Source organism: Electrophorus electricus, chromosome 24, assembly GCF_041902795.1.
Source record: "Electrophorus electricus isolate QZ-2024a chromosome 24, ASM4190279v1, whole genome shotgun sequence".
Classification (NCBI taxonomy): Eukaryota; Metazoa; Chordata; class Actinopteri; order Gymnotiformes; family Gymnotidae; genus Electrophorus; species Electrophorus electricus.
The window spans coordinates 6,633,199-6,659,785 of NC_137520.1; the positions used below are offsets into that span (position 1 = coordinate 6,633,199).

The 26,587-nt window shown below is 48.9% G+C and overlaps 1 protein-coding gene and 1 long non-coding RNA gene across 4 annotated transcripts in view; one reads left to right on the top strand and one right to left on the bottom strand.

The window, feature by feature from the left end:
- On the top strand, positions 1-10,250 carry LOC145653383 (uncharacterized). The gene is made up of 2 exons (XR_014119671.1): positions 1-6,914; positions 9,090-10,250. It is a non-coding gene; the product is annotated as an uncharacterized LOC145653383 (long non-coding RNA).
- mtcl2 (microtubule crosslinking factor 2) overlaps positions 1-23,258 on the bottom strand; it is a 38,754-nt gene extending 15,496 nt beyond the window's left edge. For 2 of the 3 annotated variants that reach the window (XM_035522283.2, XM_035522281.2), the window contains exons 1-3: positions 22,044-23,258; positions 20,615-20,839; positions 14,244-14,402 (exon numbers count right to left, since the gene is read on the bottom strand). In XM_035522283.2, the coding sequence (XP_035378176.2) occupies positions 14,244-14,402; positions 20,615-20,839; positions 22,044-22,925 (1,266 nt within the window). In that variant the 5' untranslated portion in view covers positions 22,926-23,258. The remainder of the gene's footprint in view (positions 1-14,243; positions 14,403-20,614; positions 20,840-22,043) is intronic. The other variant, XM_035522282.2, reaches the window with a different exon arrangement.
- Between the last annotated feature and the right edge of the window lie 3,329 nt (positions 23,259-26,587).

Genomic DNA, 26,587 nt, shown 5'->3' on the forward strand with positions numbered 1-26,587 from the left:
AGGAGCACAATTATTTAAAATCATTTAAAAGCCCTTACAGTGTAAGCGCCCCAGTCCTCCCAAGATGACCTGGCCGCCTCGAACGTCTGTCACCACGGCGACCAGGGTGCGGATGCACACTGGACTGAGCTTAAGAAATGTAAACAACAGGCAGGGCGGGCGCTTTTCCCCCCTGGTTGCTGTGATATGCTGTACCCTCATAGATCATAATCTGGGGAGTGAATCTGAAGGGAAGCGAAACACGCATTCAGCCTGGCATTGCGCAAACTGACGCCACGGTTACCATAGGAACCAGCGTTCTCCTCGTATTACAACACGCTGAGCGCGATTTGCCCTGTGGCGGCTCCGACAGCGCCGCGTTCCCTTTAGCGCTACGGTCCCGGGGGAAGCGGTCGGACGGGATTCGAAGCAGCGGACCCGCAGGCTGCAGAGCTGCACCGCATCCACTATCCGCCGCCGTGTTCTCGGTTTGCCAACAGCGTGCCGCGGCTCAGCCGTTGGAAGCGAAGCTTTAGGCAGCGCTAAGCTTCGCTATTAAAATCACTACGACGGATGGTAACAGAAGTTACCAACGCAGCGGCCTGTACCTGCTTGGTCCTCCGTGTCTCAGAGTCTTTCCGATAAGGAGGGCGGAAGCTAATGAGATTGTAGGGCGCTGAAGTTGTTACCCAGTCACCTCTAACACAGAGCATTAGCGCAGAAGCCACACCCCTCCTTGTTTCCCTCCCTGGTACGTCTCTGTCTTGCGCTCGCTGGGGTGTCCCCGGTCTGGATTGGACACACAGGCAGGTTTTGTTTGCTGGAGTGTCCTAACCCGAGCCCCTGCTACAAGTCCTACCCCTCTGCCGGGTTCCCACAACCAGACAGGCCTCCCTCTATGCCAGCTAAGGTCAACACACCCGCACCCAAACACACACACACACACACACACACACACACACACACACGCACAAAAAAAAAACACGTTGACGCCAGCATGCATGTCTCCAGTGACAGTGAAGACCGTGGTAGCGGCGTTCCTGCTGAACGTGGCGTCCCACTAGCTACACATCTTACGTTGGCCTCGTTTACTGGGCCATGCCTGCCTTAGCTCCGCGTTCCAATGGCGCCTCCGTCACGCTCCGCGAGGAGGCCTCCTTCGGCACCTGGAAATTCAATGAGCGCAGCGAAACCCGAGAGCAGGGAGGAAGACAAGGAGGAGGAGCACGAGGAGGGCCGGCCGGCCCTGCCCCGGGCTCGGCCTTGCGTCTCCCAGACGATGGCGGGCGCCTTCTTGCAGGAGGAGTTGGGCTTAACGGAGAGAAAACCTCGCGGCCGGAGGCGGTGTTGTCCGGAACCAAACTGCCCCGAGGAGGTGCAATGGGGGAAAGGATGGTCTCCTCTCCTCCCTCTGCTTCCACTACCTGATGATTTGGAGTAATTATGGAACCACGCCGTGTGTGGGTCTGCGTGCTCTTATCTGTGTGAGAGTGAGCATGAGATGAGACATGCTCCACAGCCCACACTCACCCGAGAACAAAACAGCTGCTGCAGAAACAGCTCCCGGCCGAGCCGCCCAGAGGCGAGAGAACTAGGTCTGTACCGCTCGGTCTGTACCGCTCGGTCAACGCCGTCGGGTCCACCCTGGGAGGTGAGACATCGTCCATCACGACCGCTGCTCCCACAGACAGGTAAGCCGAGCTTGGACTCCTCACCTCACCTCCTAAGATGAGCCTTCAGTGAGCGAGTGGAGCATTAACCCCCCACACTTCCTTGCACTAGAGGCACACCACTGACGTGCACAATGGTGCGCAAAAGGGCACGTGTTACTGTAGCGGACGCCTGAAACGTTCTCTCATTCCCGCCAGAGCGGTGAAAACAGAATAAAGACAGATAAATGAGTGTGAGAGAGAGCGACAGAGATGGAGAGATCCTTGCCAATGTTGGAGTGGACAGATCAGATCTGTCTCTCCTGGTAAAGGCAAAGATAAAACTGGAATATGGGAGCGAGCCTCTTCGGCAGGGATGTGGAATGCGGGGATGCGGAGATCCTTCGCTCAGCCTGCATGTAAACAACACAACAGACCCCTTTGTCTGGCTTTGTTTACGGAGCAGAACAATGTCTGCTGTCCTCGCAGTGTGCGCACCGCCAACGCCTGGGCGCTCTGCTAGCTGAAAGCAGAGGGAGAGATCTGCAGGCTCATTAGGCTGCACTTTGTGTGTGTGTGAGTGTGTGTGTGTGTGTGTGTGTGTGTGTGTGTGTTTATGTTTCAAGGAAAGTAAGAGAGGGTGTAATATGAGCAAATATAAACTGCTTTTCAGCTTGCATTGAGCAATTAATAGCACATTATCAGAGATGACAGACTGTGAAACTGTGTGTGTGTGGTCAAGCACTGCAGACTTATGGCACATGGAAACACGCCTGCCTCGTCACATCATTACACCCCCACACATTTGGGAACACCGCAGAGTCCGCGGCCTCCCTTCACCGTCCCGGATGGAAGGACCTCGGCATTTTCTGACCTCCTGGTGCTGGTCTGAGGTCAGTGAGACCACCAGGACGAGGCCAGCCACGGCAGGGCTGACGGAGAGGGGAGATTGCTGAAAGCCGAGCGCATTTTTGATTCCTCACACCGAGCGCAGACGTGAGCGGCCGCAACGGGCCGTGACGCGTTCCCATGGCGACGGCTCAAACAGCCAGCCATCCGGTCGAAGCTGACGGAACAAATTCATAGGAATAGGGGGCCCTTGAAATCCTCTCCTCGTCTCCCCAACGGACAAAACAGGTGTGTAGGAAATCACATCTCTCCCCTCTCTCTCTCTCTCTCTCTCTCTCCCTCTCTCTCTCTCTCTGTCTCTCTCTCTGTCTCTCTGTCTCTCTCTCTCTCTCTCTGTCTCTCTCTCTCTCTCTCTCTCTCTCTCTGTCTCTCTCTGTCTCTCTCTCTCTGTCTCTCTCTCTCTCTCTGTCTCTCTCTCTCTCTCTCTCTCTGTCTCTCTCTCTCTCTCTCTCTCTGTCTCTCTCTCTCTCTCTCTGTCTCTCTCTCTCTCTGTCTCTCTCTCTCTCTCTCTCTCTCTCTGTCTCTCTCTCTCTCTCTCTCTCTCTCTCTCTCTCTCTCTGTCTCTCTCTCTCTCTCTCTCTCTCTCTCTCTCTCTCTCTCTCTCTCTCTCTCTCTCTCTCTCTCTCTCTCTCTCTCTCTCTCTCTCTGCCACTTCTCTGATTGAAACGAGGGAACTAGTGACTCGATGGTTTGCATCCTCTTTCCATAATCCATTTGAATAGAAAATGAGAAGAACTCACAGGTGCAGTATTCTGGAGGGTGTGTGTGTGTGTTTGTATGTGTGTGTGTGTGTGTGTGTGTGTGTGTGTGTGTGTGCTGAACGATAGCAGGGTCTTCCCTGCTGTAAGAACTGATGGACACTGAGACAGACAGATACAGAGGTTGTCTTGCTGTCTTCCCCAAACCCTCCACCTTCGTCTGCAGCAGCACAGTCTGCACATCTTATTGGCCAGCTTCCGTGTCTGTTTGGGTTTGGTAAAAGGCAGTTGGCTAGTCCCCTCCCCCATAAGCCAGAAGACGAAACCTGAGATGGAGCCTGACAGAGAATCCATATGCTGACATACACACACACACACACACACACACACACACACACACACACACACACACACACACACATACACACACACACACACACACACACACACACACACACACACACACACACACACACACACGCACACACACACACACACGCACACACACACACCCACGCACACACACACTCCTGTTCTCTCTCTCGTTTTCCTTCCTCTGCCGAAGCCGCCTGCAAATCACCGTGTTGCTCTGTAGCAGAAATGACACCAGCGTGAACACACACCAAGCCCTGGCCGTGAATCTCCACGACGACGTGCGCTTGGCGCATCGTTACTCGCCAGATGGGCTTTTTTCCCTAATTCTAGCTAAATCACGCTAGAGCACGCGAGGACGCCGTGGACAGGGACCGAGGAGTCCTGCACGCGCTGAGGCGCAACAGGGCAGCGTTCCCGCTCTTCGGTCTCCCTCGCCCTCCCGTAACCCGTCGTGCTGCCTCTTTTTTCCTCTCTCTCTCTCTCTCTCTCTCTCTCTCTCTCTCTCCATCTCTCGCTCCATCTCTGGACACCTCGCCCCCTCTCCCTCTCTCCCGTGTGTGAGGGGCATGGACACCTGCAGCGGCGCGCGTGTGTGTGTGTGTGTGGGTGGAGCGCACAGAGCCGACAGGTTAACGTGTCACGCTACGTCCCACGTTCTTCCTTACGGCGGGTGCAGGACCGTCGCGCCTCGTCTGTGTAAACCCGGAAGGCCGACATTCGCCTGGTGGGATTCAACGCACGTCAGAATGGATCAGCCGACAGTCTACTTTGATGATGAGCAAAATCAAGGTTAGATGGTGCGTATCAGGATGTCCCAGGCACCCTGGACACCTGCAGGAACAACGCCGCAATCGTTCCCAGGTGTGGGCTAATCAAATTTAACCGTCTGTTCCTCATTAACTCCACCGATCAGAACTAATCAGACCAAGTAGGGGTTACGAGCCCCTAAAGAGAGCAACGGCGGGGCGCCGTTCGGGGGGAAAAGTGGCAGTAGATCTTCGAGAATATCCACGTCAGAACATATCGGCGCAGCGGAACTGGACCTACGGGGGCAGCCGTGTGCCTAAAAGCTCTCGCCTGCCTTAATACGACAGGCTGCTGTCTTTGCCAATCGTAATCAATGTTTTATCAGGTGTGTTCCTGATATTCCTGCAGCCTACACCAATCCTTCTTAAATACGCTTTCAGTCTCCTCGGGTCATGTGTCTCTGCCGGCCTCCATGTCTAACGTCTCGCACGCAAGGGGACGGCGACAGTATGGAGATGAGGAGAACCCTCACACCCGATCCATCGTAAAAATGTGTCATATCTTAACGCCATGATGACTGCAGGGAAGTATCTGTGAGCCGGTGACTCCGCTAGGGGAGAGCTTCTCGCGCACTTGGCCTGAGACCGCCGGGACGACCTCCAGACGCTGGGGCTCCGGACAAAGCACACTCTCCCCTCCCGCACGTCTCACGGGTGTTCGGACAATCGGCATGTGGCTTTACGGCTACGACTGCTGGCCTCAAACGGAAATGTCTTAAAAAACAGCGAAGAATCTATATATAGATTTTCAAATTTATACTGTCTTATATGGTATGGACAGACCATATATTGACACACACACACGTATATGTGTGTGTGTGTGTGTGTGTGTGTGTGTGTGTGTGTGTGAGAGAGAGAAAGAGAGGGAGAGAGAGAGAGAGATTCAAAATTGTAGTTAAACACAGAGTTTCCAGAGAACCAGAATGCAGAATGTTTTGGACAGAGGTCCTTCATCAGCTGTGCAAGTATGTCTCATATATATTCTATATATTAGTTCGATAAGGGTGACAGCAGGTATTCTCATAGTTCGCCATAGCTGTACACTGAAATAAAGTAGAGTTGTGAACTGGGTCTGGAATGTAAATAGATCTGGACGAGGTCCAGCAGACACGAATGAACCATGAATACACAACCAGGAATGCTTCACGAAGAACACCGTGACACACGTTCGCAGGCTTAATTAAAGACAAAACCTGCACCAGCCAAATCCTGGTCACAAATACTGGAGATGTCTTTTCCCATGTATAAGACACACAAAGAGAAGAGCACACACACACGCGCACACACGCTCAGACACGCACACAAAAATCCAATTTTCATTTCTTTTGCCACAGAAACAGCCGAGAGGTGCGGGGGGGACCAGTCACGTGCAGGCTGCAGTCTACTACCATAACCGAGGAGATGGGACTGTATTTATTATATATTTCTATAGTAGGATGGTGTGTGTGCAGTAGAATGTGTGACAGCCACTCACTAATGTCTCACCATCAGCAAGCGCAGGCACTGAGGCAGAAACTTCGCTTAGCAGCAGTATATATGCCAGCATGAGAGCGAGAGAGAGAGAGAGAGAGAGAGGGAGAGAGAGAGAGAGTGAAGGAGACCCATCCACGAGGACGATTCAGTTCCTGATTCTCTCTGGATATAAAAAAATGTCACTCGTAGGCTGGCAAGATCACAAATTAGCCGGCATACTACAGCAGAAACCTGCCAGTCCTGGTCCTGTCTGATGTCACAGGTCATCATGAAAGCACTGTCCAGCAGCGTGGTCCTGTCTGATGGTTCACATGAGTGTATCATCACTGCTGTAGGGCTTGGCCCCATGGGAAAGATGTGTGAAAACACACTTCCATGTGACCTCCGGCTGTTTAATCTGACTCCGAGTTGCTGCCGGCATTTTAATGGCTCCTTAATCAAGCCCTTTTATCTATTAATGATCCACGTCCTACCTCCGGCGTCCCGGCGAGTGGATTCGTCTGGAGCCATGCCAGTGCCAGACCAGGCTGCCATTCAGTTGCGAAAACATGCACCGATATAAAGTACCATGTAATACAACAGCGGTGATGTTTTGGATTCAGATTTCACTCGCTGGTGGCTAAAATGGAATCTGCAAGAAGTAAAATGCTATAAAAGGTCTCTCTCTATCTCTCTCTCCCTCTCCCTCTCTCCCTCCTTCTCTCTCTCGGCAGTAATAGGATTTTCCTGCTCAGAGAACTGACTGGGATGTAATTCCGATCTGATTGAGTGATCAGTCTCATTTTGTGCACAATGCTCCCTGCCAGTATTCAGTACAGTACCAGCTAAACGGGACCGGGTCGGCTCGGCGGGTGCGCTGATGGCAGTTCCCCTCATCCCTCCACAAGTCAGCAATGTCACATTCCACTGAGAGTCCGTGGAGCGGTCAGGGGACGTCCAGTTTGGCGCGGCGCAGCCGCAACGCTGGCGGGCACGGCAAGAGTAGGCCTGCGGTTTGCGGCACGGGATTCTCCACGCAGCGAGCAGTGCGTAATGTATGAACACATACGCACACATAGGCACGGGTGTGTGTGTGTGTGTGTGTGTGTGTGTGTGTGTGTGTGTGTGTGTGTGTGTGTGTGTGTATGCTGGAGGATGAGCGGGCCTGATCAAAGAGCAGTGGGATTCTTCAGAGGCTGAGGACTGGGAACAGGACTTACATAATGAGAAAGAGAGAGAGAGAGAGAGAGTGAGAGAGAGAGAGTGAGACAGTTGACTATCAAAGAACTGTAGTCGTTGTGATGTGAACTCTATATCCTGGAGTGCATAAGGAATGTGAGTGTGGATTTTAATGAGTGTGGCCTATGTGTGCATGTGTGTGTGCGCGCGTGTGCATGTGCGTGTGTGTGTGTGTCAACCACCAATAGAGAAAACTGGATCAGTGGCAGTCAGCAGAACGTAATATCTGTCATTCGTCTCAGTAATAATGAAAAAGGAACCAAAAGGACCGGCGCCGTGTCCAGTGGCCTTGGGCTGACCAACGGTGTTATGTAATATAATTTAAAGGAGCAATAAGTCATTTTCCCAAAGAGTCTTCTTGTCATTATGAAACACACCAAGTGGGCTGGATGTTTTCAGAAATTCTGTACTAAACCCATTTTAAACATGGCTGCCTCCGTGTGGGGAACCCGCTCTACAGGACGTAAAGGGGTTCATTTGAGGACTACAGAACAATCAAAAATGGAAAACATTTTTATGACACCATCTGAAAACATTATAAAATATTTTCAATCTGATGCAATGAATACTGGGGTATATACAAATGAAACGTGACCTTCTCCCTGGCTGACTGACCAATGGACGGGTTCGTCCAGAAGAAGGGTGTTGACACCCCAGATGGACAATGTTTTGGTTCTGAACCAACCAAACACTTTGTTTAGATGTTGTGTTACATAAACCAAAAATAACATCTCAACACAACTACTGATGCCCACTGAATTTAAACTATTCTGAGGACTAAACTGCCCACTGGTATAAAAGTTAAATGTTAAATTATAACAGTATGAACCAGTCTGTGCAAACACTTGAAATCAGCAACTATTGAGGACTTCAACATAAATCAACGTTTAGCGCTATAATTGTGGGGACTCTCCCACACCTAGTACGGCACTACGATTAGCCCACAGCAGTGAACGACTGAAGAACGCGACGTCTCGGATCGTCGCGAGCACCAGGGCCGGGTCCAGAATTTACTCTCCTCAAACATTTCATTAAAAATCACCATAAATCTCTACAGATGTCTAAAGTAAACCATTAACGTGTTCTAGCATAGTGTAGTGACTAAGAAACCATAAGCCAGCTTTCTCTGTGGCGTGGTTAAGCGCGGCGTCTCCTTGGATGTTATCGCCTCGGTGTGTGTGCGTGTGCGTTATACAAATGACTTGCGAAGATGGCAAGTGTTTCTGTGTTGTATCAAATAATAATCTCTGTTCCATCTTTCTCCAGTTCAATATGATTTTCTTCTTAGTCTTGTCACTTTGCCACACCTTGAACCTTTTTTTTTTTTGCACATACATGTGTGCACATACGAGCAATAGTCACGGACAAGCAATTATGGCAACCACGGTCTCGATATAAACAGGTAAAAGCCATCAGTGGGAGTCTGCGCTCCTAAAACCACTTACCATTTCAAACACACACGCAAACAAGCCTACACTCAACATCTCCCCCCCCCCCGCGTATCAGCCCAGAACACAATGCCTCTCAGCAGACCTCGCAAGCCCAGTGAGGAGGTCCCCACTCCATTAAAGCCCCCTAGCAGCACCAACACGTCCCACTGGACCTGGCAATTCAATACTTCAAAACACCACATGCCAGTAAGTGCATGTGTGTGCATGTGTGTTTGTGCGTGCATTGGCGGGGTGGGGCGTGTCATGTGTCTCATGTAACGTATTCCCTACTTGTCATATCTCACGTGTGTTTTGCGGGAGTATGGAATGCCGCCTTCCTGTCCCCAAGGGATGAGCAGGCCGGTGGGCGAGCGTTTGGTTACCGGCTCGGCTAACGGCGCACAAGACTTTTACAGTGACAAAATTTTGTCTGTAATGCGAATTCATTTTTGTCCAAGTGAGCAAACAAAAAGATCAGGGTAACCCCATCCTGTCTTTGTGTGCCTGACGTACTCTCTCTCTCTCTCTCTCTCTCTCTTTCTCACTCTGCAGAAGAGGCGCTGTTTTTAGTCGGCCTCTACAGTAAATACCGCTGCTACCCTAGCTGCTTTAATTAATCACCGTGACCCACAAACCAGGCACGTCCTCTGCAGCGCAGTGGCTGGCTGTGAAACCCAGGCCGGACTGCCGCTCGCGCCTGGACCACGACGGCTGACCTCGGACCCGTGCCCCGCTGCGGGGGCGGAATCTAGAGCCTGGAACAGACGGCGCAGCCGCAGTGCGCCGTCCCGCATAGCAGATGCGCCATCGACCCGTGGTGAAGTCCTCAAAAAGTCAGTCGCGGTGCAAGCGCGGAGGTTTGGCGCTGCCGCAGACGCCCGAGCAGGTTTGCTGTTAGATTGTAGTCACCTACAGCCACGTCTTCAGTATCAGGGTCTCCGTGGGTATACCGAACATTCTCTAGATTTGAGTGCGTGAGCGGAAGTGTGTGCAGGTTAAACTCTCGAGTGTCTTCTGTGTCACCACGTGGGCATAATGACTAAGCACAAGTCCGTCTGTTATTTTTGGTGGCATCCTGCCAGCTGTTATCTAGTCAGGAGGGCAGCTCTCAGCGTGGCGTGACCAGGACAGCTTGGGACTTTCCTGGACGTCTTTTACAAACTTCCCACTAAACAGTTCCCTTTTTTTTTAACTTCCATCCTCCTCTGACAGTGCTGATAAAAGGGAAATGAAGTTCCTACCGAGTTACCAGGTCAGCTATGGACACCCTTGTGCAGCACAAATCTGCACGTAGATTTGATCATATGATCGGTGGTCATGTATGATAATCTCCACTGGGCCTGCGCTCCCACTCGGACCCCCGGGGAGACGTGCAGCTGCTTCCTGGAGGTTCTAAATAAACACGGAGTCGGTGTGAGCGCGGTTTCCTCTTGCGGAGCTGATTAAATGTGTGAAGTGTGGAGGCGCGGGGGTGGGGAATCTGACCTGCTTTCCAGGATTAAAACAGTTGTGTAAACAAACAGGGCTTCTATGGATACCACACAACCCCTCGATAAGGTCCCAGCAAATGGCGGTCTGTGTGTAGGTGCCTATGGGCTCATGGTGTGAGGAGAGAGAGAGTGTGTGTGTGTGTGTGTGTGTGTGTGTGTGTGTGTGTGTGTGTGTGTGTGTGTATGTGTGTGTGTGTGTGTGTGTATGTGTGTGTGTGTGTGTGTGTGTGTGTGTGTGTGTGTGTATGCGTGTGTGTGTGTGTGTGTGTATGCGTGCGTGCGTGCGTGTGTGCGTGTGTGTGTGAGTGTGTGTGTGTGAGTGTGTGTGTGTGCGTGTGCGTGTGTGTATGTGTGTGTGTGTGTGTGAGAGTGTGTGTATGTGTGTGTGTGTGTGTGTGTGTGTATGCGTGTGTGTGTGTGTGTGTGTGTGTGTGTGTGTGTATGTGTGTGTGTGTGTGTGTGTGTGTGTGTGTATGGGTGAATGGAGGACAGCGCAATGACCAACACTTCACCATGTTTTATTAGAGCTTTAACTATTGAGTCCTGTTCCCTTCCCACTCACACCTCCAAAGAGGCAAGAGAGACCTCCCTCACACCTGCCTCAGTGCACCGCACGCACGCACCCACCCATCTATCACGTCCTCCCACTATGCTCCCATTCCTGGCCCAAACACCTGTGACACTTTCCAACAGCCGAAAGGTCGATGTATATGAAATGAAGACATTATTGAGGAAGGAGAGAGAGATAGAGAGAGAGAGAGAGAGAGAGAGAGAGAGATGGAGAGGGGGAGAACAGCAACAGCTGTCTTTCTCACTGACCTTCCACAACTTCGACAGTGTCACCGTGTGAGTTGCTGTCTAAGCACAATAAAAACTGATTTCCGTATCGCACATGTCATTTGGTGGGAAAGTCAATTTTGTGCAACTGCAGAGTTTGGAACAATGAAACACTGACGAAACAATGTGAGGTAGTTCTGCCGGGTAATCATTTGTGTGTTTGTGTGTGTGTGTGAGTCAAAGGCCTCTGTTAGTGCCTGCCCTAATGCAGAAACGACTTTGCTTCTCTTCCGTAGGTGACATTGCACACAGGACTTGTGTGTCTGATATCTGATCATGTTCTGAGAAGCCAGACGTTCTGCTCTGCGCATTAGTCGCCCTCCGCACATTTAGCATAAATAATAAATAATAAAGCGTTACCTCTTTCTTCCTATGTGTCTCATTTTCTTTTTCAATTCCGATGTTTCCTCAAGAGTGACAACCACAATAAAAAAGGCAGAACCAGAAAGAGTGTAATGTAGTTACCATGGCCTCTAGTTAAAAGGAAAAAGAATATTGAAATACAACACTCACTGCCTCTCTCTCTTGTAGGTGTCTTTAATGACCACGGGGACATAAAGTATTTCCGTGAACACTAGCGGGTTAGATTACAGATTCAGCAAATTTTTACTGCTCAAAACGGAACCTGAACTGGCCGGTCCGTCTGGACCGAGAGCAGACTGGGTGCGGTGACGGAAGCCTTGATTCGTGCCACTGACCCACCGTGGTGATCCCGTTTCTAAACAGATATGAATAAAAGATGTCGAGATATTGCATGTGTGCGTGCCAATGCATGATTCCGAGTTTATCTTTGCACAATGATTATGCATAAACACAGGCATTTAGATTTAATAAGGTCCTTCAAAATAAAAGTCCTGCAATAATTCGGAAATCTTCTCTAATTTGAACTTAATTATCAGTTAGAATTAAACAAACCCAACAGGAGAAGTGTATGGCAGAATGGGAAGGTGATTTGTTGAAATGACCAGCAGTTCAGGAGCCAGATGTCTTAGCGTGTTTCACTGAGAAACCTTGCGTTTACACAAGACACACTGCGTGCCTACAGGTCACTTGCCGGACGTCTGATGTGACACAACGTCCGTAATTTTGGGTGATCTGGACTTGGGTGATGAGTTGTTCTTGTACTGACTGATCATTTTGCTGGGGTTAACATACATTTTCTGCGCAGCTACACACATTCACGTAAGGTGGACTCTCAGTGTAAATAACACCACCCTGATGAAGGCTTTTACTTGCTAGCAGCTAGAATGCTAAGACCAAAATGGGGTGAAACTGCGGGAATAAAGCGCATGTGGGCGGGGCATAAACTGACTGACTGTCAAAGGTGAAGCCCAGTTTATCTTTACGCACTGTAAGGATGACCCCATTTACGCGAGGATTTGTATACGTACAAAGTGTGTCCAGAAGAGAGAGATTAGCCAAATTAGAAGGAACATAGAGATGTAGGATCCCTGTTTCACAAATAACGATCCTGGCGGTCAGCATGACGCTTGCTAGGATTCATGCTGTACAACCATATTGGACCAGCATTCACCAATGGCAGTGAAGACCCTGCACCAGACCTGGGATCCTGAGCGTGACCTGAGATGAACCCAAGCAAAGCTGGGAAGGATGCAACGATACACTGAACTCTTGAAGAAAATTCACACGAAATCAAATCAAATGTAAACAAATTCATTAGCAAAATGCAAATCTGAGCTTAAATTTGTGACGTGATGTTAAATCTCCATTCAACAAGCAAACCCTCACCAGCTAAGCTTGGGAGGGAACTGGGTAATACTACGCAGTAACGTCACAAAATGGAGGCGAGTACAGTTACACTGAACTCATCATCATCATCATCCCCATCACCTACGTTTTCTTTACACTCAGCAACGCAATGCTGCAAGCGACATTCCGCTATCCACAATGGGAATTATTTGCTTATTAAACACTCCGTTGCCGAGGGATATTACCAGTCTTTCTGTGGGTTTACAGCTGTGTGTGGTTTGTGTGGTTTTTATTAGAACAGTCAGTGTAGTTGAATTTGTGGCTGTTACCGAAATGATGTCATTTAAAATGGCACTCACAGCAATTAGATTGCCATTAAAAGGCAACCAAGATGCCCCCCCCCCCAATTGAATAAAGTTGCGGGGGGTGCTTGCACTGGTTGGCCCCACTGTAGCCTGCCAACAGCTGACAGAGCACTAGAAAACAGAACAGCCATACAGATGATTTCTCAATCAGCTTGTGAGCTCTGACTGCTGGCTTTCACACTAACACGTTCACCAGTGATACAGCCACATTATTGTATTACACCCACCACTGATGAACATAATACACTATAATAAACCACGTGAGTTCATCAGTAATAATACAGTCATTGGTGTTACAGTCAACTGGCCTTTCACCCAAACCACCACATGCATATCTGCTTGATTTATACTAATTACCATACAAACACAACACACACACACAATGTAAAAAAGAGATAAAACAACCACTAAGACCTTCTCATATACCTCCCATTAATATCTCAGAAAAAGAGGGTCCACCATTAAAGTCAATCGATGTGTTTTCCATATGTGGCATTTACACCCAAAAAGCCAACAGCTCATCGCATAACAAACACACAAACAGTCAGCCGTCTGAGCTCAGCCAGTCCCCTGGATGACTTCCCCAGCTAACCCAATACCAAACAGACCACACAGTGAACTGCACCCCCCAGAGAAGCTAAAACCGCTCCGAACCAGAGGTGTTTATCGAATCGTGTATATTTAAAAGAACATTCAAATCGAGAATGTCCTCCCGTGTCTTCTCTGGAGTAGAAACAGTGAGGACTAGCCCTCTCTGACCAGACATGCACTCTGTCGTCATAATTTTTTCTAATGTCAGTTTTCAGAACAGTGCTGATCTCGCCCGTCGGAATCACCAGAGGTCCAGCCGCTTTGGGACCGCCACGAGGCTGGTTGTATTTTCTCCGCAATTTAACAACTGCTCCTTCGTTCCCAGAAGAGGCAAAGTGTGTTGCAGTGCGTGCAGTAGTGCGTGTTGCAGTGTGTGTTGCAGTGCGTGCTGCAGTGTTGCAGTGCGTGCTGCAGTGCGTGTTGCAGTACATACTGCAGTGCGTGCTGCAGTGCGTGTTGCAGTACATACTGCAGTGTGTGTTGCAGTGCGTGCTGCAGTGCGTGTTGCAGTACATACTGCAGTGCGTGCTGCAGTGCGTGTTGCAGTACATACTGCAGTGTGTGTTGCAGTGCGTGTTGCAGTACATACTGCAGTGCGTGCTGCAGTGCGTGTTGCAGTACATACTGCAGTGCGTGCTGCAGTGTGTTGCAGTGCGTGCTGCAGTGCATGTTGCAGTGCGTGCAGTAGTGCGTGTTGCAGTGTCACTCCCTACCTCCCGACTCTTGTCTAGCTCGGCCTGCAGGACTTGCTTGGCCACCTCCAGGTCCTGCAGCTTCACCTGCAGCTCCTCGTTCTCCTGCTCCAGGCAGCTCCTCTTCTTTTCCATGGCCTCCAGCTCCCCGTGCAGGCGGATGGACACGTCCTTGGCCACCTGGGATGGGGTAGAGGGAGCGCAGCGTTTAGGAGGTTGTGGGAGTGTGTGTGTGTGTGTGTGTGTGAGTGTGTGTGTGTGTGTGTGTTTGGTCAGAGCGCAGGGTTTAGACCGGGAGGTTGCGAGGGGAGGTCAGAGGCATTCAACCTTCCCATAAGCCCGTGCAGGGATGCGGTAATACCCTAATCGAACGTGCCTGACTGAAGCTGTCGGCTACTTCCTGAGGAGAGACAGACTGGGGAGAAAGGATCAGCGGAGATTATAATCTCACCACGTAAGACTGGAACCTACTGGTCCAGTAACTTAATTAAGTGTCGTTTTTAGTTGCCATTATTTGGACATTAGCTCAGATCACATTCCCTTGTAGAGACGGAGAGCTAACGAGGCTTTGGGAGCCGCCAGGCCAACCTGCCTGGTACCTTAACGCTCTTTTAGCTTCATCTGGGAATCTTCACACCCCACATCTGTTTGGGGAGGCTTTTGCGGATCGTGCACGCCGCTATGCAATGCGGTGTGGCTGTACATCGTCATAGTGATAGCAGCCCTTGCCTTCCCCGCGTTGTGTGTTAGGGAGCAGAAGGGCACTGTATGGGTTCTCACGCCCCCCTGGGAACAGAGAGCTCATTAAACCTATTTCATCACAAGGCTGTGCTAAGAAGAGCTGTTATTGATGTTGGGCAAAGGCCCAGGTACATGTACCTGCCACACACACACACACACACAAACACACACACACACACACACACACACACACACATACACACACAAACACACACACACTCGCATCCACACACACACACACACACACACACACACACACACACATACATACACACACACACACACACACACACACACACACACACACACACATACACACACACACACACACACACACACACACACACACACACACACACACACTCGCATCCACACACACACACACACACACTCGCATCCACACTTCATGTAGTCTCTGGTGAGTAGGAAGTTACTAGATGTGGCAGGATCTGACATGTAGGAACATGAGTTCAAACAAAGCAAAACAACAACAAACACCCCATTAAAATAATATTTGTATACCTCATCAGTTTTTTTTTTCTGACTGATTATACACATTTCTACACATTTCACACACATAATACAAACATATTTCCCAAAACGAAAAATGCAAAGCTCCTAACTGTCACGGAACACTCCCCTTCCCACAGATCACGTGGTACGGCTCGCCGTGTGCAGTGAGAATTCAGGCTGTCTTGTTTGTAACCGCGCCTATGTTGTTAGCGCACACCTGTTTAGTGTTGGTTTAGTGTTGTGCTGTCTGTGTGTATTTAGACTGTCGGTCTTTGTTGTGTCTCTGGCTGTTTGTGGTGCATGCCGTGTTCTGTGTTGTTTCCACCCTGCCTATTTCGCGTGAGTGCCACTGTTCCATCGTTCGTGTTGTGTTTAATACGTCGATGGAGTCCAGCGCGTCCTGTTCCTGGCCCTGTGGCTCTCGGGCCGTTGCCAAACTATTCACAAAACCTGACACGATCAAAGAAAAACACACTTTAAACCAAGTACTCAAAACCAAATGATCCACACAGAATACCACACACAGCAGGTTACTGTGAGCTGCAAGTTATAGGGTGTGCAGCAAAACACAAGACTCACTTTGTTAAAATACAAAGACCTCAAAACAGCCACTGAATAACCCGTTCACAATGTTTACATTCATGTAACTCTTCAGAAATCTACCCACGTGATGAATGCCAAAACAAACTTCTGAACTGCTGTATTACAGTAACACACGCGGTACTGCAGCAGTATTACAGCGTGTTTACAGTATATTTACATACTGTGCAAATATCTGTATATTTGCATGGCATATGCATGGTTTGATCGCATCCTCTCATTATTAATATTTACTGTGATTTTTTTTCTTCTCTGTAATGACCCATCAGTCTCCTGGAGTGTTGGAGGGATAAAGCCGCGTTTAGAAGAGATGGAGTGAAGAGAACCCCCCCCTCCCACACACACACACACACACACACACACACACACACACACACACACACACACACACACATGCGCGCGCGTTCACTCGTCAAATGGGATATGGAGGAAGAGCAGTCACACAGTGGCCATTTGTGGATGTAACCACACAAGGGGGATTCTCTCGTCTCTCTCCTCCACAGGTCCTCCTCCCTCTATCTCCCTCTCTCTGAAGCCATGCCAGAGGCCAGCTGGGTACCCACAATACCCCTCTGTGTTCGCGCCATGCTCTAATTCGCATCAGATCCCTGCTTCACCTCCTTTTGCCGTTAGACTTTCCCCCTCCGTCCTTGGTTCGTCTCTTCGCGCTGAATGCGCCATCTCTGTCCACCTCTTGTCCTTCTTCCTCCTCCTCTCTCTCTCTCTCTCTCCGTTAGTCACTCTTTCTTTCCCTCCCCCCCATTACATCTCCCCCCCTCCCTTTCGTCCTCTCTACTGCGCGTGCGCCGCGGCCCACGCTAACCGGTGCGCTGAGCGTGCGACTCCATGTGCCGTGGCTTTACGGCGATCGGTCGCCTGAGCCTGGTCTCGCCGCTCCTCTGCGAGCGGCTCCGGGGGTGCGCGACTTATCTGCGCTCTCCTCTCTGCCTCTGGCCAGCCCCGCTTCTGTCTGAAGGTGCTAAAAGTGGCTCCGGTATGGGAGGGAAAAGGGGCCATCAGGGCGGCTGGAGACTCACGGTGGTGTGTGGAATGTGAGAGCAGAGGCCGCTGCTAAGGGCTGTTGGAGGCTTTAGGGCAGCCTGGTACCCTGCGGGCCCCCCACCCCACCTCGCTGCACTCGGCAGCGTTTAGGGCTAAACTGCAACAGAAATTCAAAGGAGGACAATTAGCCATCAAAGAGGCACTACTTTGTGTGTGTGCGTGCGTGCGTGTGTGTATTTCTGTCTGTGTGCGCATTTGTGTGTGTGGGTGTATGTGCCTTGGTGCATTTTTGTGTGAGTGTGAGTGTGTGTGTGTGTGTGTGTGTTTCTGCCTTGATCTGGCTCATCAACACTGCTCCAGCTGCCTACTCACCAAACAGTCATTTTTAACGGCCTTTCCTGCCGACCGTCTCTGTGCATGTGTGTGTGTGTGTGTGTGTGAGTGTGTGTGTGTGTGTGTGTGTGTATCTGTGTGAGTGTTTGTGTACGTGTGTGAGAAGAGCCCCTTGTTAAACACAACTCAAAGCAGCGGAGAAAATCTTGCTCATTTACCCCATACAGTAGAAACAGACAACTGCCGAGTCTCCTTATCCCACATTCATTTACATTCATTCCACTTTTAGATTTATTTTAGTTTTTATGTTCTTATATGCAATTCACTTCCTGTAAAACTAACAGACTTCCTGTAAATTAACAGAACAGGCAGTTCTGGGGAGTTTATAGTCCCACAATACATCGTTGATTGGTTATTATCACAATATTGGCACAACATTGACATGAAAGGCTGCAACACACAAATTTGTGTGTGCTACAACATTCCTGACCAATCCTGACTTTCCAGAGGATCTAATGTACATATGTAATAAGTACATATATATATATATATATATATATATATATATATATATATATATATATATATATATATATATATATATATATATATATATATATATATATATATATATATATATATAAGGATGTAATAATAACATTAGACAATATCCTTACATCATGTCTTTTTTGCATTGTACTGCCTGTCTTTTTCGTATATTGACCTACTCTGCATAAGAGTTTAGGATGCCTGCGCACAATACATGTTTACACCGATGGAAACACACTTAGAGAAAATTTGTAAATTTGGGATCAACTTGCCGCTAACCTGTTAGAACCTGCCAACTGCTTCATCAGAACGTTGAACACTTCCAGCAAACTTTCAAGGCTGTTTCAAACAAACACACCACTGTTAAATTGCTCAAACAAAAAGCCCTTGAATCCTACATCTTTAAACATTTGTTAACACATGATGCGGTTTACGGTTGAGGCACTCACTGTGCCTTGCTCCGTGCTTTTAGCACCGTCAACAGACGGGCGGGGGGAGGAATAAAGTCTTTGTTCTGCCGCTGACCTCCGTCGGCAAACAAAGCCCAACTGGAACGTGCTCCTGCTTTGAGAAACCAGAGACACACGGGGTTCTTTCTTCAGCCTCCGGGGCCTCTCTCTGCCCACCAGTGGGGCGCGGTGTGGGCTGCCGGATGTTCGGGGCTGACTGTGACATGTGAACGCGGCACATGGGCCATTATGCACGCGACTCCCATCGCCAGCGGGACGTTGGTGGGAAGGGGGGAGCGGAAGGAGACACTTTTCCTGGGATTGTCAGAGCGACCAGGGAAAGGTAGGGAAATGAGACGGAGACGTGGGGAAGACTCGTCTCTCCACGTTATCTCTCTCTCCTCCATTACTGCCAGTCATTCCCCTCCCCCGCTCAGCCGTTATCTCCAGGATGCTGTGGCTCAGCTGTTATCTGTACACACAGGGGCGCCACTCGCCAAACAACTCGTCTCCTCCTTTATCACGCTCTCCCTCCCTCTCTCTCTCTCTCTCTCTCTCTCTCTCTCTCTCCCCCTCTCTCATCTTCTCTCCCCGTGAGGGTGCCAACTCTGCTTCTCATCTGTTGCTAGGCAGGGGCACATGGGTAGAGCCTGCAGATGGGTGTCAGAAATTGAGATTGGTCTACAATACCCTTTCAACCTAAATTCAGTAACTGCGGATTTCTCCCTCTCTCTCTCCTTCTCTCTCATTTGCTCTCCTCCGTTAGCACAGCACACAGCCCAGATGTCCCTATCGTTCATTGGTTTGGAAAAAAACGAGGCCACTGCATGGGAGGAAAGTAAGTGCTGTTGGGAATCTCACTAACATCTGAATCGCCTCCTCGCACCCACCGGCTCTCCCTCGTGGCCAACATACCATGACATCATCCTCTCCATGCTTGCTTTGGGAGACACAGGAAGCGGTTGAAGCGTGGGAAGCACATGAAGCGCGAGTCACGCGCAAATAAAACATTAGTGTTACCCCAACCCTGGAGCAACAAGCTACAAATGGCGCGTGTTCATTCGGAGCGTACCAAACGACTGCCAGAGGGGTGATGTTCGACAACATCTGGTCTTTTATTCATCCAAACGATGAAACTGGCATGCAAGAACCAACAGCATGTCGGCACCTCTCCCGACTTAACATTACACTCGGGGTAACGCAAGTCTTTGCAGCTGAGTGCTTTGTTTTGTATCCAATAGCTCCCTGTGGGTCAGGCGAGAAATTTGTCCATGGTAGCACTTAACTCTGCGCTCGGCTCGGTTAGGCTAAATATAAAGGCTTTTATGCCCCGGCTCAGGTAGTGAGCGGTGATGTGGTCTCCTACGGCAGCTAGCCGTGTCTGTGCAGCTGACAGAGCGAGAGCTGAGCAGGGTAGCGTAATTTGTCCCAGCTGGGGGCTGCTGGCGTGGCCAGACAATTGGCCCAGTGTTAGGATTCTCCCGCTAGCTGTCAAAGAATCCCTCACACGGGGAGTGTTTTCCTTTCAAACTCCCGTTATTTTTTAAACTTTCTTCTTCCTGCGTTCTGGACCCCTCTGATTGGCCGGCCTGTCTTCCGGCTCATGCCAGCTCTTTTGTGATTGGCCGAGTGGGATTTGACCTTGGGCATGGTCCTCCCTTGTTCAGGAACAACTTGGAATTGCTGGGTCTTGGATGTCACCCAACATTAGCTATTCACAAGGGTGAACATAACCCCTGGCGCTGCTGTCCGCGACGCGGCCATGTGAACAGCGGCAGTGAGCCAGAGCGAATGACATCATCACTATAGCTCCCTGTGCTGCTCGGCCCGAGAAAGGGAGCACTGTGTCCTCTGACACGAGCGACAGAGGAGCAAACTCTCCACATGAGAATCAGAACTGGCCTCCAGAGCCACCATTACCCAGGCAAGCACAAGGCTTCCTTAGACAAGCTCCTAATGGCCAAATCATGCAAAATGTAACATTTGGACAAGGAAACCAAGTGAAGCACATGTTAACGACTGTTGGTGTTTTGCGTCTACAGATTTTATGGGCGTTAAACGACTCAGCCAGAACATGCCAGCTAGAATTGGTGGAAGCAAGTTCGGTTTGTTTGTTTATTTATTTATTTATTTATAGCAGAGATTGATACAGACGCGTGAGAGTTACAGCTAGGGACCCAGCAAGCCCCAGGCTCGCTTCCTCACCTTCACGTCCTGCTCCAGAGTGCGGATCAGCTCCCCGTCCACGTGGCCCGTTTGGGCTACGCGCAGGCTCCGCCTCTCGGCCTTGCGGAGCCGGTACTGTAGGATGCGGCAGGTCTTGTTGACCTGGTCCAGCTGCTGTCTGAGCTCCTGCAGTTGGTACACGTCTTCTTCCATGTACACGTCCCTCATCTCCAACATCTCGGAGCGCAGCTCCTCCACTTCATCCTTAAACACACACACACACACACACATCATAGCAATCTTCCCCAATAAGTTTGCGTTTATCCCATTTCAGGTCATCACGGACAGGATGTGAGTCACATCTAGACTTGTATCAGCTGCTGTGACATAACCAACCCGCCTTTAGTCATGGCCGTTCCAAATAAAGTAACAGAATTACATTCAAAACGATTCATCTCGTACAGCCACAGCATTTAAGCCACCTGAAGAAGCACATATAGCTACAGCAGGAAAGAGCATCGGCGCAGTAAACATAAATCCGTCTACTGTAGCCTAAGACGTAGCCGCGTGCTGTCACACTGGGTCTCCGGAATGTAGGTCACGCACTGCAGCGCCCCGTCACGTGCTTCTCGCGCGAATAAACAATGGAGTGAAAAGTGGGCGCGGGCGAGCCCGACTGCAGCAGCGTCTGTGTGGCGTGCGGGATGCACCAGCTACACCAGTAAATCAGTGCAAATAGTGATACGAACAGTGATACAACCGGCGCCACGGTTTAAGTAGGCAAACAGAGCAAAATATTATTTAAATGACCAGTCATTATAAAAGCATAACAACAACAGCTGTGAAATAAACCCAAGAGCGAAGCCACTGGTACATCTTTTTTTTTTTTTGCTTGTTTGATTACAGAATTTGACGACGCGAGGTGAACACGGTGTTTTGCCTTCTTTTCTATAATAATATATGAATCCTACAAAGAAACGTCTACAACAGTCTGTGTAAACGCCTGTCCATTATGAAACATTGGAACAGTGCGTTATCTGACACGATTAAATATGTTTACTTAGCGAATATCTTTAAATGGAAATCCCATGGGCAAGAACACGCGGAAACTCGTCGGGTGTGTGTGGTGTCGCTGGTGCCTGTTCGGGAGTGAACTCTCCGTTAACGATCGCCGGTAATGTCCCGTGCGCTGGCATGCGAGCCTCGTCATGCACATCGTGTTTCAAACAGGCCAACAAACCATTAGTATTTGAGTTTTACTGCACTATAAAAAGACTAACGCAGACCGTTAGAAGTATCAGGCGTATAAACAAGTGAAGTGAGCATAAACTTGAATAAAATTGCTAAAAGGGGAACAAAAAAGCAATGTAGACTATGTATTACAATAACAGACTTTAGGTTGAGTGAAGATGGAATGAAAAATCCAGATAGTATTTAGTTGATGTTCTCCAACCCACAAGGCAATTACCTTTAAGTAGTCGTTTTCCGACCTCAGTTCTTCGATTTCCCTGAGATATTCCTCATGTATGCCATCGGTTAACTCCTCCGTCAGGTCGGAGAACGCCAAGGAGGTGCTCGCAGGCACCCGGCTCTCCAGCGAAGCGAGAGAACGCTCGTCGCCGGGCGAAACGCTTCCTTCCCCGGTGTACATTCCCAAGGAGAGACGATCCGCGCTGCTTGTGGCTTGCTGGTCACCCCGGGCACTTCGGTGTGCTAGCCCGTGCTCCGTGCTCGGCCTCTCCCCCTCCGCTCCGCCACGACTGCTGGTTTCGGTGTCGCTGCTCAGGGCGTCCGTGGAAAGTTTATTTCCCTCCGAGGCGCAGTCGGAGAGCTCCGAGCTGCTATCGGTTGGAGAGAGCTTTCCCGGAGCGCAACCCGAGTCTTTGCTCAGATCATCGGATGCGATGCTGGCATCTGACGCCTTCCTCCGGCCGGTTTTGTTGGACTTTGCGCTGCTCTTCTGTCCACCGCCTGGCGAAATCGTGGGTTTTCCGGCCGGTTTCCCCTTCTCCCCTTTGGACTCTCTACCGGCGACTGGACTACGCCTGGACACCCGGCCACCCAAATGTATGGCCCCCGGTTTCACGCTCAGCGTCGGTGTCCCGATACATCCCCGGATCTTCGCGAGGCACCATCCGGGCGCGTCTTTCGGTCGTGCGGGCGACGGCGCGCGGTGCGTTTTCTTCTTCCCTACCGCCCGCGCCGGCTGCTCGCGCTGGTCCGGTTGCCGAGCCTGTGCATGCACGCTGTCGCCGCTCTGGCTGCCGTTTTCCATGCTGCTCCCGGGCCGCTTCTCCTTGGGCGAGACGAAATGAGAGGGGGGCCTGGTGTCAACCTTTGTCTTGGTCATTCATTCCGTTCACGAGCGACGATTGAAGAAGAACCGAACTCCTCCAGAGGTAGAAGTTAAAGCTCTGAAATAAAAAACAAAAAAACCGCACCGCACCGCACAAACACACAAACAAACTACTGCGATTTACGCCAAAAGCCTTGGTGCTAACTGCGTCCCTTCCTTGGTATGGAGGTTTTTCTTCTCTGTATTTGCTGCTCAGCTCGTCGTCCCCACGTCCCCCTCGCCGCAGCTCGCCAGCTCTAGCCGCAGACGGAGCAGACCTCGCTTCACCGGGTGCAGATTCCTCTCCCCGCCCAGACAGCGGAGCGCTACTGCCACCCTCGCCTCCTGGAGGAAACCGTACTGCGCATGTGGCAGTGGCGGCTCAGTGGTTGAAGCACTTGATTTGTAATCGGAAGGTTGGTGGTTCGAGTCCCACCGCTGCCAATCTGCCACTGTTTGTCTCCGACGCAATATCTTTAGCCTTCAATTGTTCGAGTTGTATTTATAAGTTGCTTTGTGTAAAAGCGGTAAACAAATGTGAGAATTTAGCTCTCTGCTGAAGTTCAATGCAGTGCAGTGATGCTACCTTGGCAGTGTATGATTTGAACATCATATGGTTTAATGCAAATTCGGTCCATTAGTTCGTCCACCTTCAAGCCGCGCACAGGTAATGATGAAATCCTCTTCAGAAAAGTCTGATGTTCAAGTAATATACATATTTTAATATTCAGCACGCTATTGTTATGGTCGGAAAAAAACACCACAGACATTCTCATGTCGGTTTAAGAGAACCGTGACATTGAACATTTCTTCTCAGGGCCTCACACTGGCATTAAGAGCTGGTCCTTCGTCACAGTACGAGCTCTTCGGTAGTCTGATTTTTTTTTAGGTTACAGTCTTGGGGAAGTAATTATAATAGTATGTGTGCGGTAAAAAAAATACAAACAAATAAATAAATAAGATGACGTCTGTCATCACATGTATATTGTTATATGATCATTGCTGTAGACCACATCGTTATTGTTATATGTTCAATACACTCTCTGCAAAGTACTGGTAATTGTTGTGTGGTTAACAGTCGCAAAGCCTCTTTTCCCAATTTGCCTTAGCTTAAGCTATAGGGATAATGGTATAGAGAGGCTCCCTGCTGCCCTAAACTGCCCTAGAGAGTGTGATCTGGTTCGAACACCTGTGGTCCAGCTTGCCAGTTGCCATAGTGATTTTGCCATAGTGATGGCAGACCGCAGTGATCAAGGCCTCTGGTTCCCTTAAACAGTTTGTGTGGATGGTCTGGACGGAATCTCTGAAGCAACATAATGTTGAGTGCGTGGTACAGAACCTGCATGAAAATCACTTTAATTGCACTTAAAACATACTTGTATTGCAATATTTTTGAATCATGTAATTTGATACTTCGAATCTATGTTAGAATTTTTTTTAAAGTCTATCAAAACAGGTTGCATTTTTATAACAATTACAAATAGTCTACAAAAAATTAAAACTGTGTATTTGATGAAATAGAACAGTTATTACTATTTATAAAGAAACATTAGGATATAAAATGATTGTTTTCTAAAGATACTTGCAAGGTTGGTGCTGTGCACTGATGGCTCACAGCAAAACAAGCTCTCAAACGGGCACTGAGAAAATCGAGAGGTAAGTAAATAAATAACTCTCTCGCCATCTAGTGCTTATTTGCAGAAAGCACGACTTCAAGAACAAAACGGTCAACGGTCGAAGACTTTTGGAAGGCGCGGGGAAACGTTGATTCAAAGCCATACAGGAGCTGAAACGAACCTACAAAGTATTGATATACTTTTACGTGGTGACTTCTATTGTTTTTAGTTTTACAAAATATATGCTTGGATTTGATAGTCTTCTTTGGAATCCTTCCCTTGAGTTTGGTTATAATACAACATTACAAAACTTTATGTGAAGGAGTGTTTGAGTTTCCATAAGGAAAGGTCAGCACTGGGCCTGGTTTGTGAGCATGGAACAAAGCAGTGCTGTGGAGAGCCAGTGGGTGTAACTTGGCTTCTGTAAGGATGGATGAAAGTTCTGCTCGCCCTGTATTCCTCCAAACCCGCCTCTCCAGATTTCCATCACTTTTTGGGGCAATTCCCCAACAACAACAACAACAACAGTGATAATGTTGTACCAGTGGCCTGAAGGATGACATGACAGATTTGATTTTCCCCTTTGATAAAGAGGCTTTAAACACAGACAGACCAATCAGAGCTCACAGAACACCCTGTTCTCTAAATCTGATTAGGGTCTTTAGAAGAACACAGAAGAGACATAAAGGTAGTAAAAAATACACAAGGTTTCCAAAAAAATATCCCATTCTCTCTTTTCTTTTCTCTCTTTCTTTCTGTCTTTCTCACCCACACACTGTCTGTCCATCACCCTCTTCTTTTTTTTTTCTTCCAAATATTCATGTGTAACGTCTCATTAGCGCTGAGGTCAGTGCAGGTCTTAACACGCTGCACATGGGGTTTTTTGAATGAGAGAAATGGAGATGGGCACTCTGCTGAGGCACCCTGAGAACAGAGGACCGTATCAGTGACGCCCAACTCCATCATTGATGAGATTGATCATAAAGGCGAGCCAAACTTCTCTGCCATTAATAATGCACTGCAGTTTCATTACTTTCAATCACTTGGATGGTTTTTTATAAGGATCAGGTGGCTGAAATGAAACGTTATGCATGCCTGGAAACAGATTCACTCCAGACTCAGCCTGGTCAATAATGTGCTAGGCTATTGTTACTATTGTTCGGTTGTTTGTGTTAAAGAGAATGGGGAAATACTGGTGGTGTTATTCAGAAGACAAAGCTCACTCATTAATATCAGAAACCCTAATAGGGGGACTGCTCAGTAAACTGGAGTGCAATTCTCCTGAGGGTACTTGGGTGCACATAATTGTCTCTTACTGCAGTTATCCAGGCCTGAATCCCGGCCGTGCCACACGTTGTCGGTAGACGGAGGTCCTAGAAATACGGTAGTCATTCACTGTCTCCTGTCTCTGTGTGTTGTCTTAGTTAATCAGGAACAAGGCTGGACTCTGCGCTGCACCTCAGTGCATTTTGATACACAGGGGACTACTGCTAGGAAGGGAGTGTGGATATTTACCCTCCTTGGATGGGGGTAATATTGTGCAGCATCGTAGACCCACCACATTTATAATGTCTATTACCTGAGAAAACATAAAGTTGTTTAAAAAAATTAAAATATAAGTAAAATATATGCTTATACTTAACCAGCAGTGGTAATTTCCAGGTAGTGGCAGCTCACTGGTTAAGGTACCCTCCTAATAATCAGATGGTTGCTGGTTCAAGCCCCACTAACTCTAGGTTGCCCCTGTGTAAGACTTAACATTTAATTGCTCAAGTTGTATTCAATCATAATTGTAAGTTCCTTTGAATAAAAGCATCAGCTAAATAATATAACTTCAACAACAAACCTTTTGCTATTAGATAAAGTATTGTGATTTTTTTTCAGTAGAAGATTGTAGGTGAGTAACTGCACTGTACTGTAGTAAGAGAGGTATTGTAGTAAAGTACAGAAAGGTTCAACTGAAAAGCACTTTGGTTGCACAGCTGAAGAAGGACCTTTGCCTGACACGTTGTTTCCCTCTAAACCCTATCCTTTACTACCCTTCTGGACATCTCTCTCTAT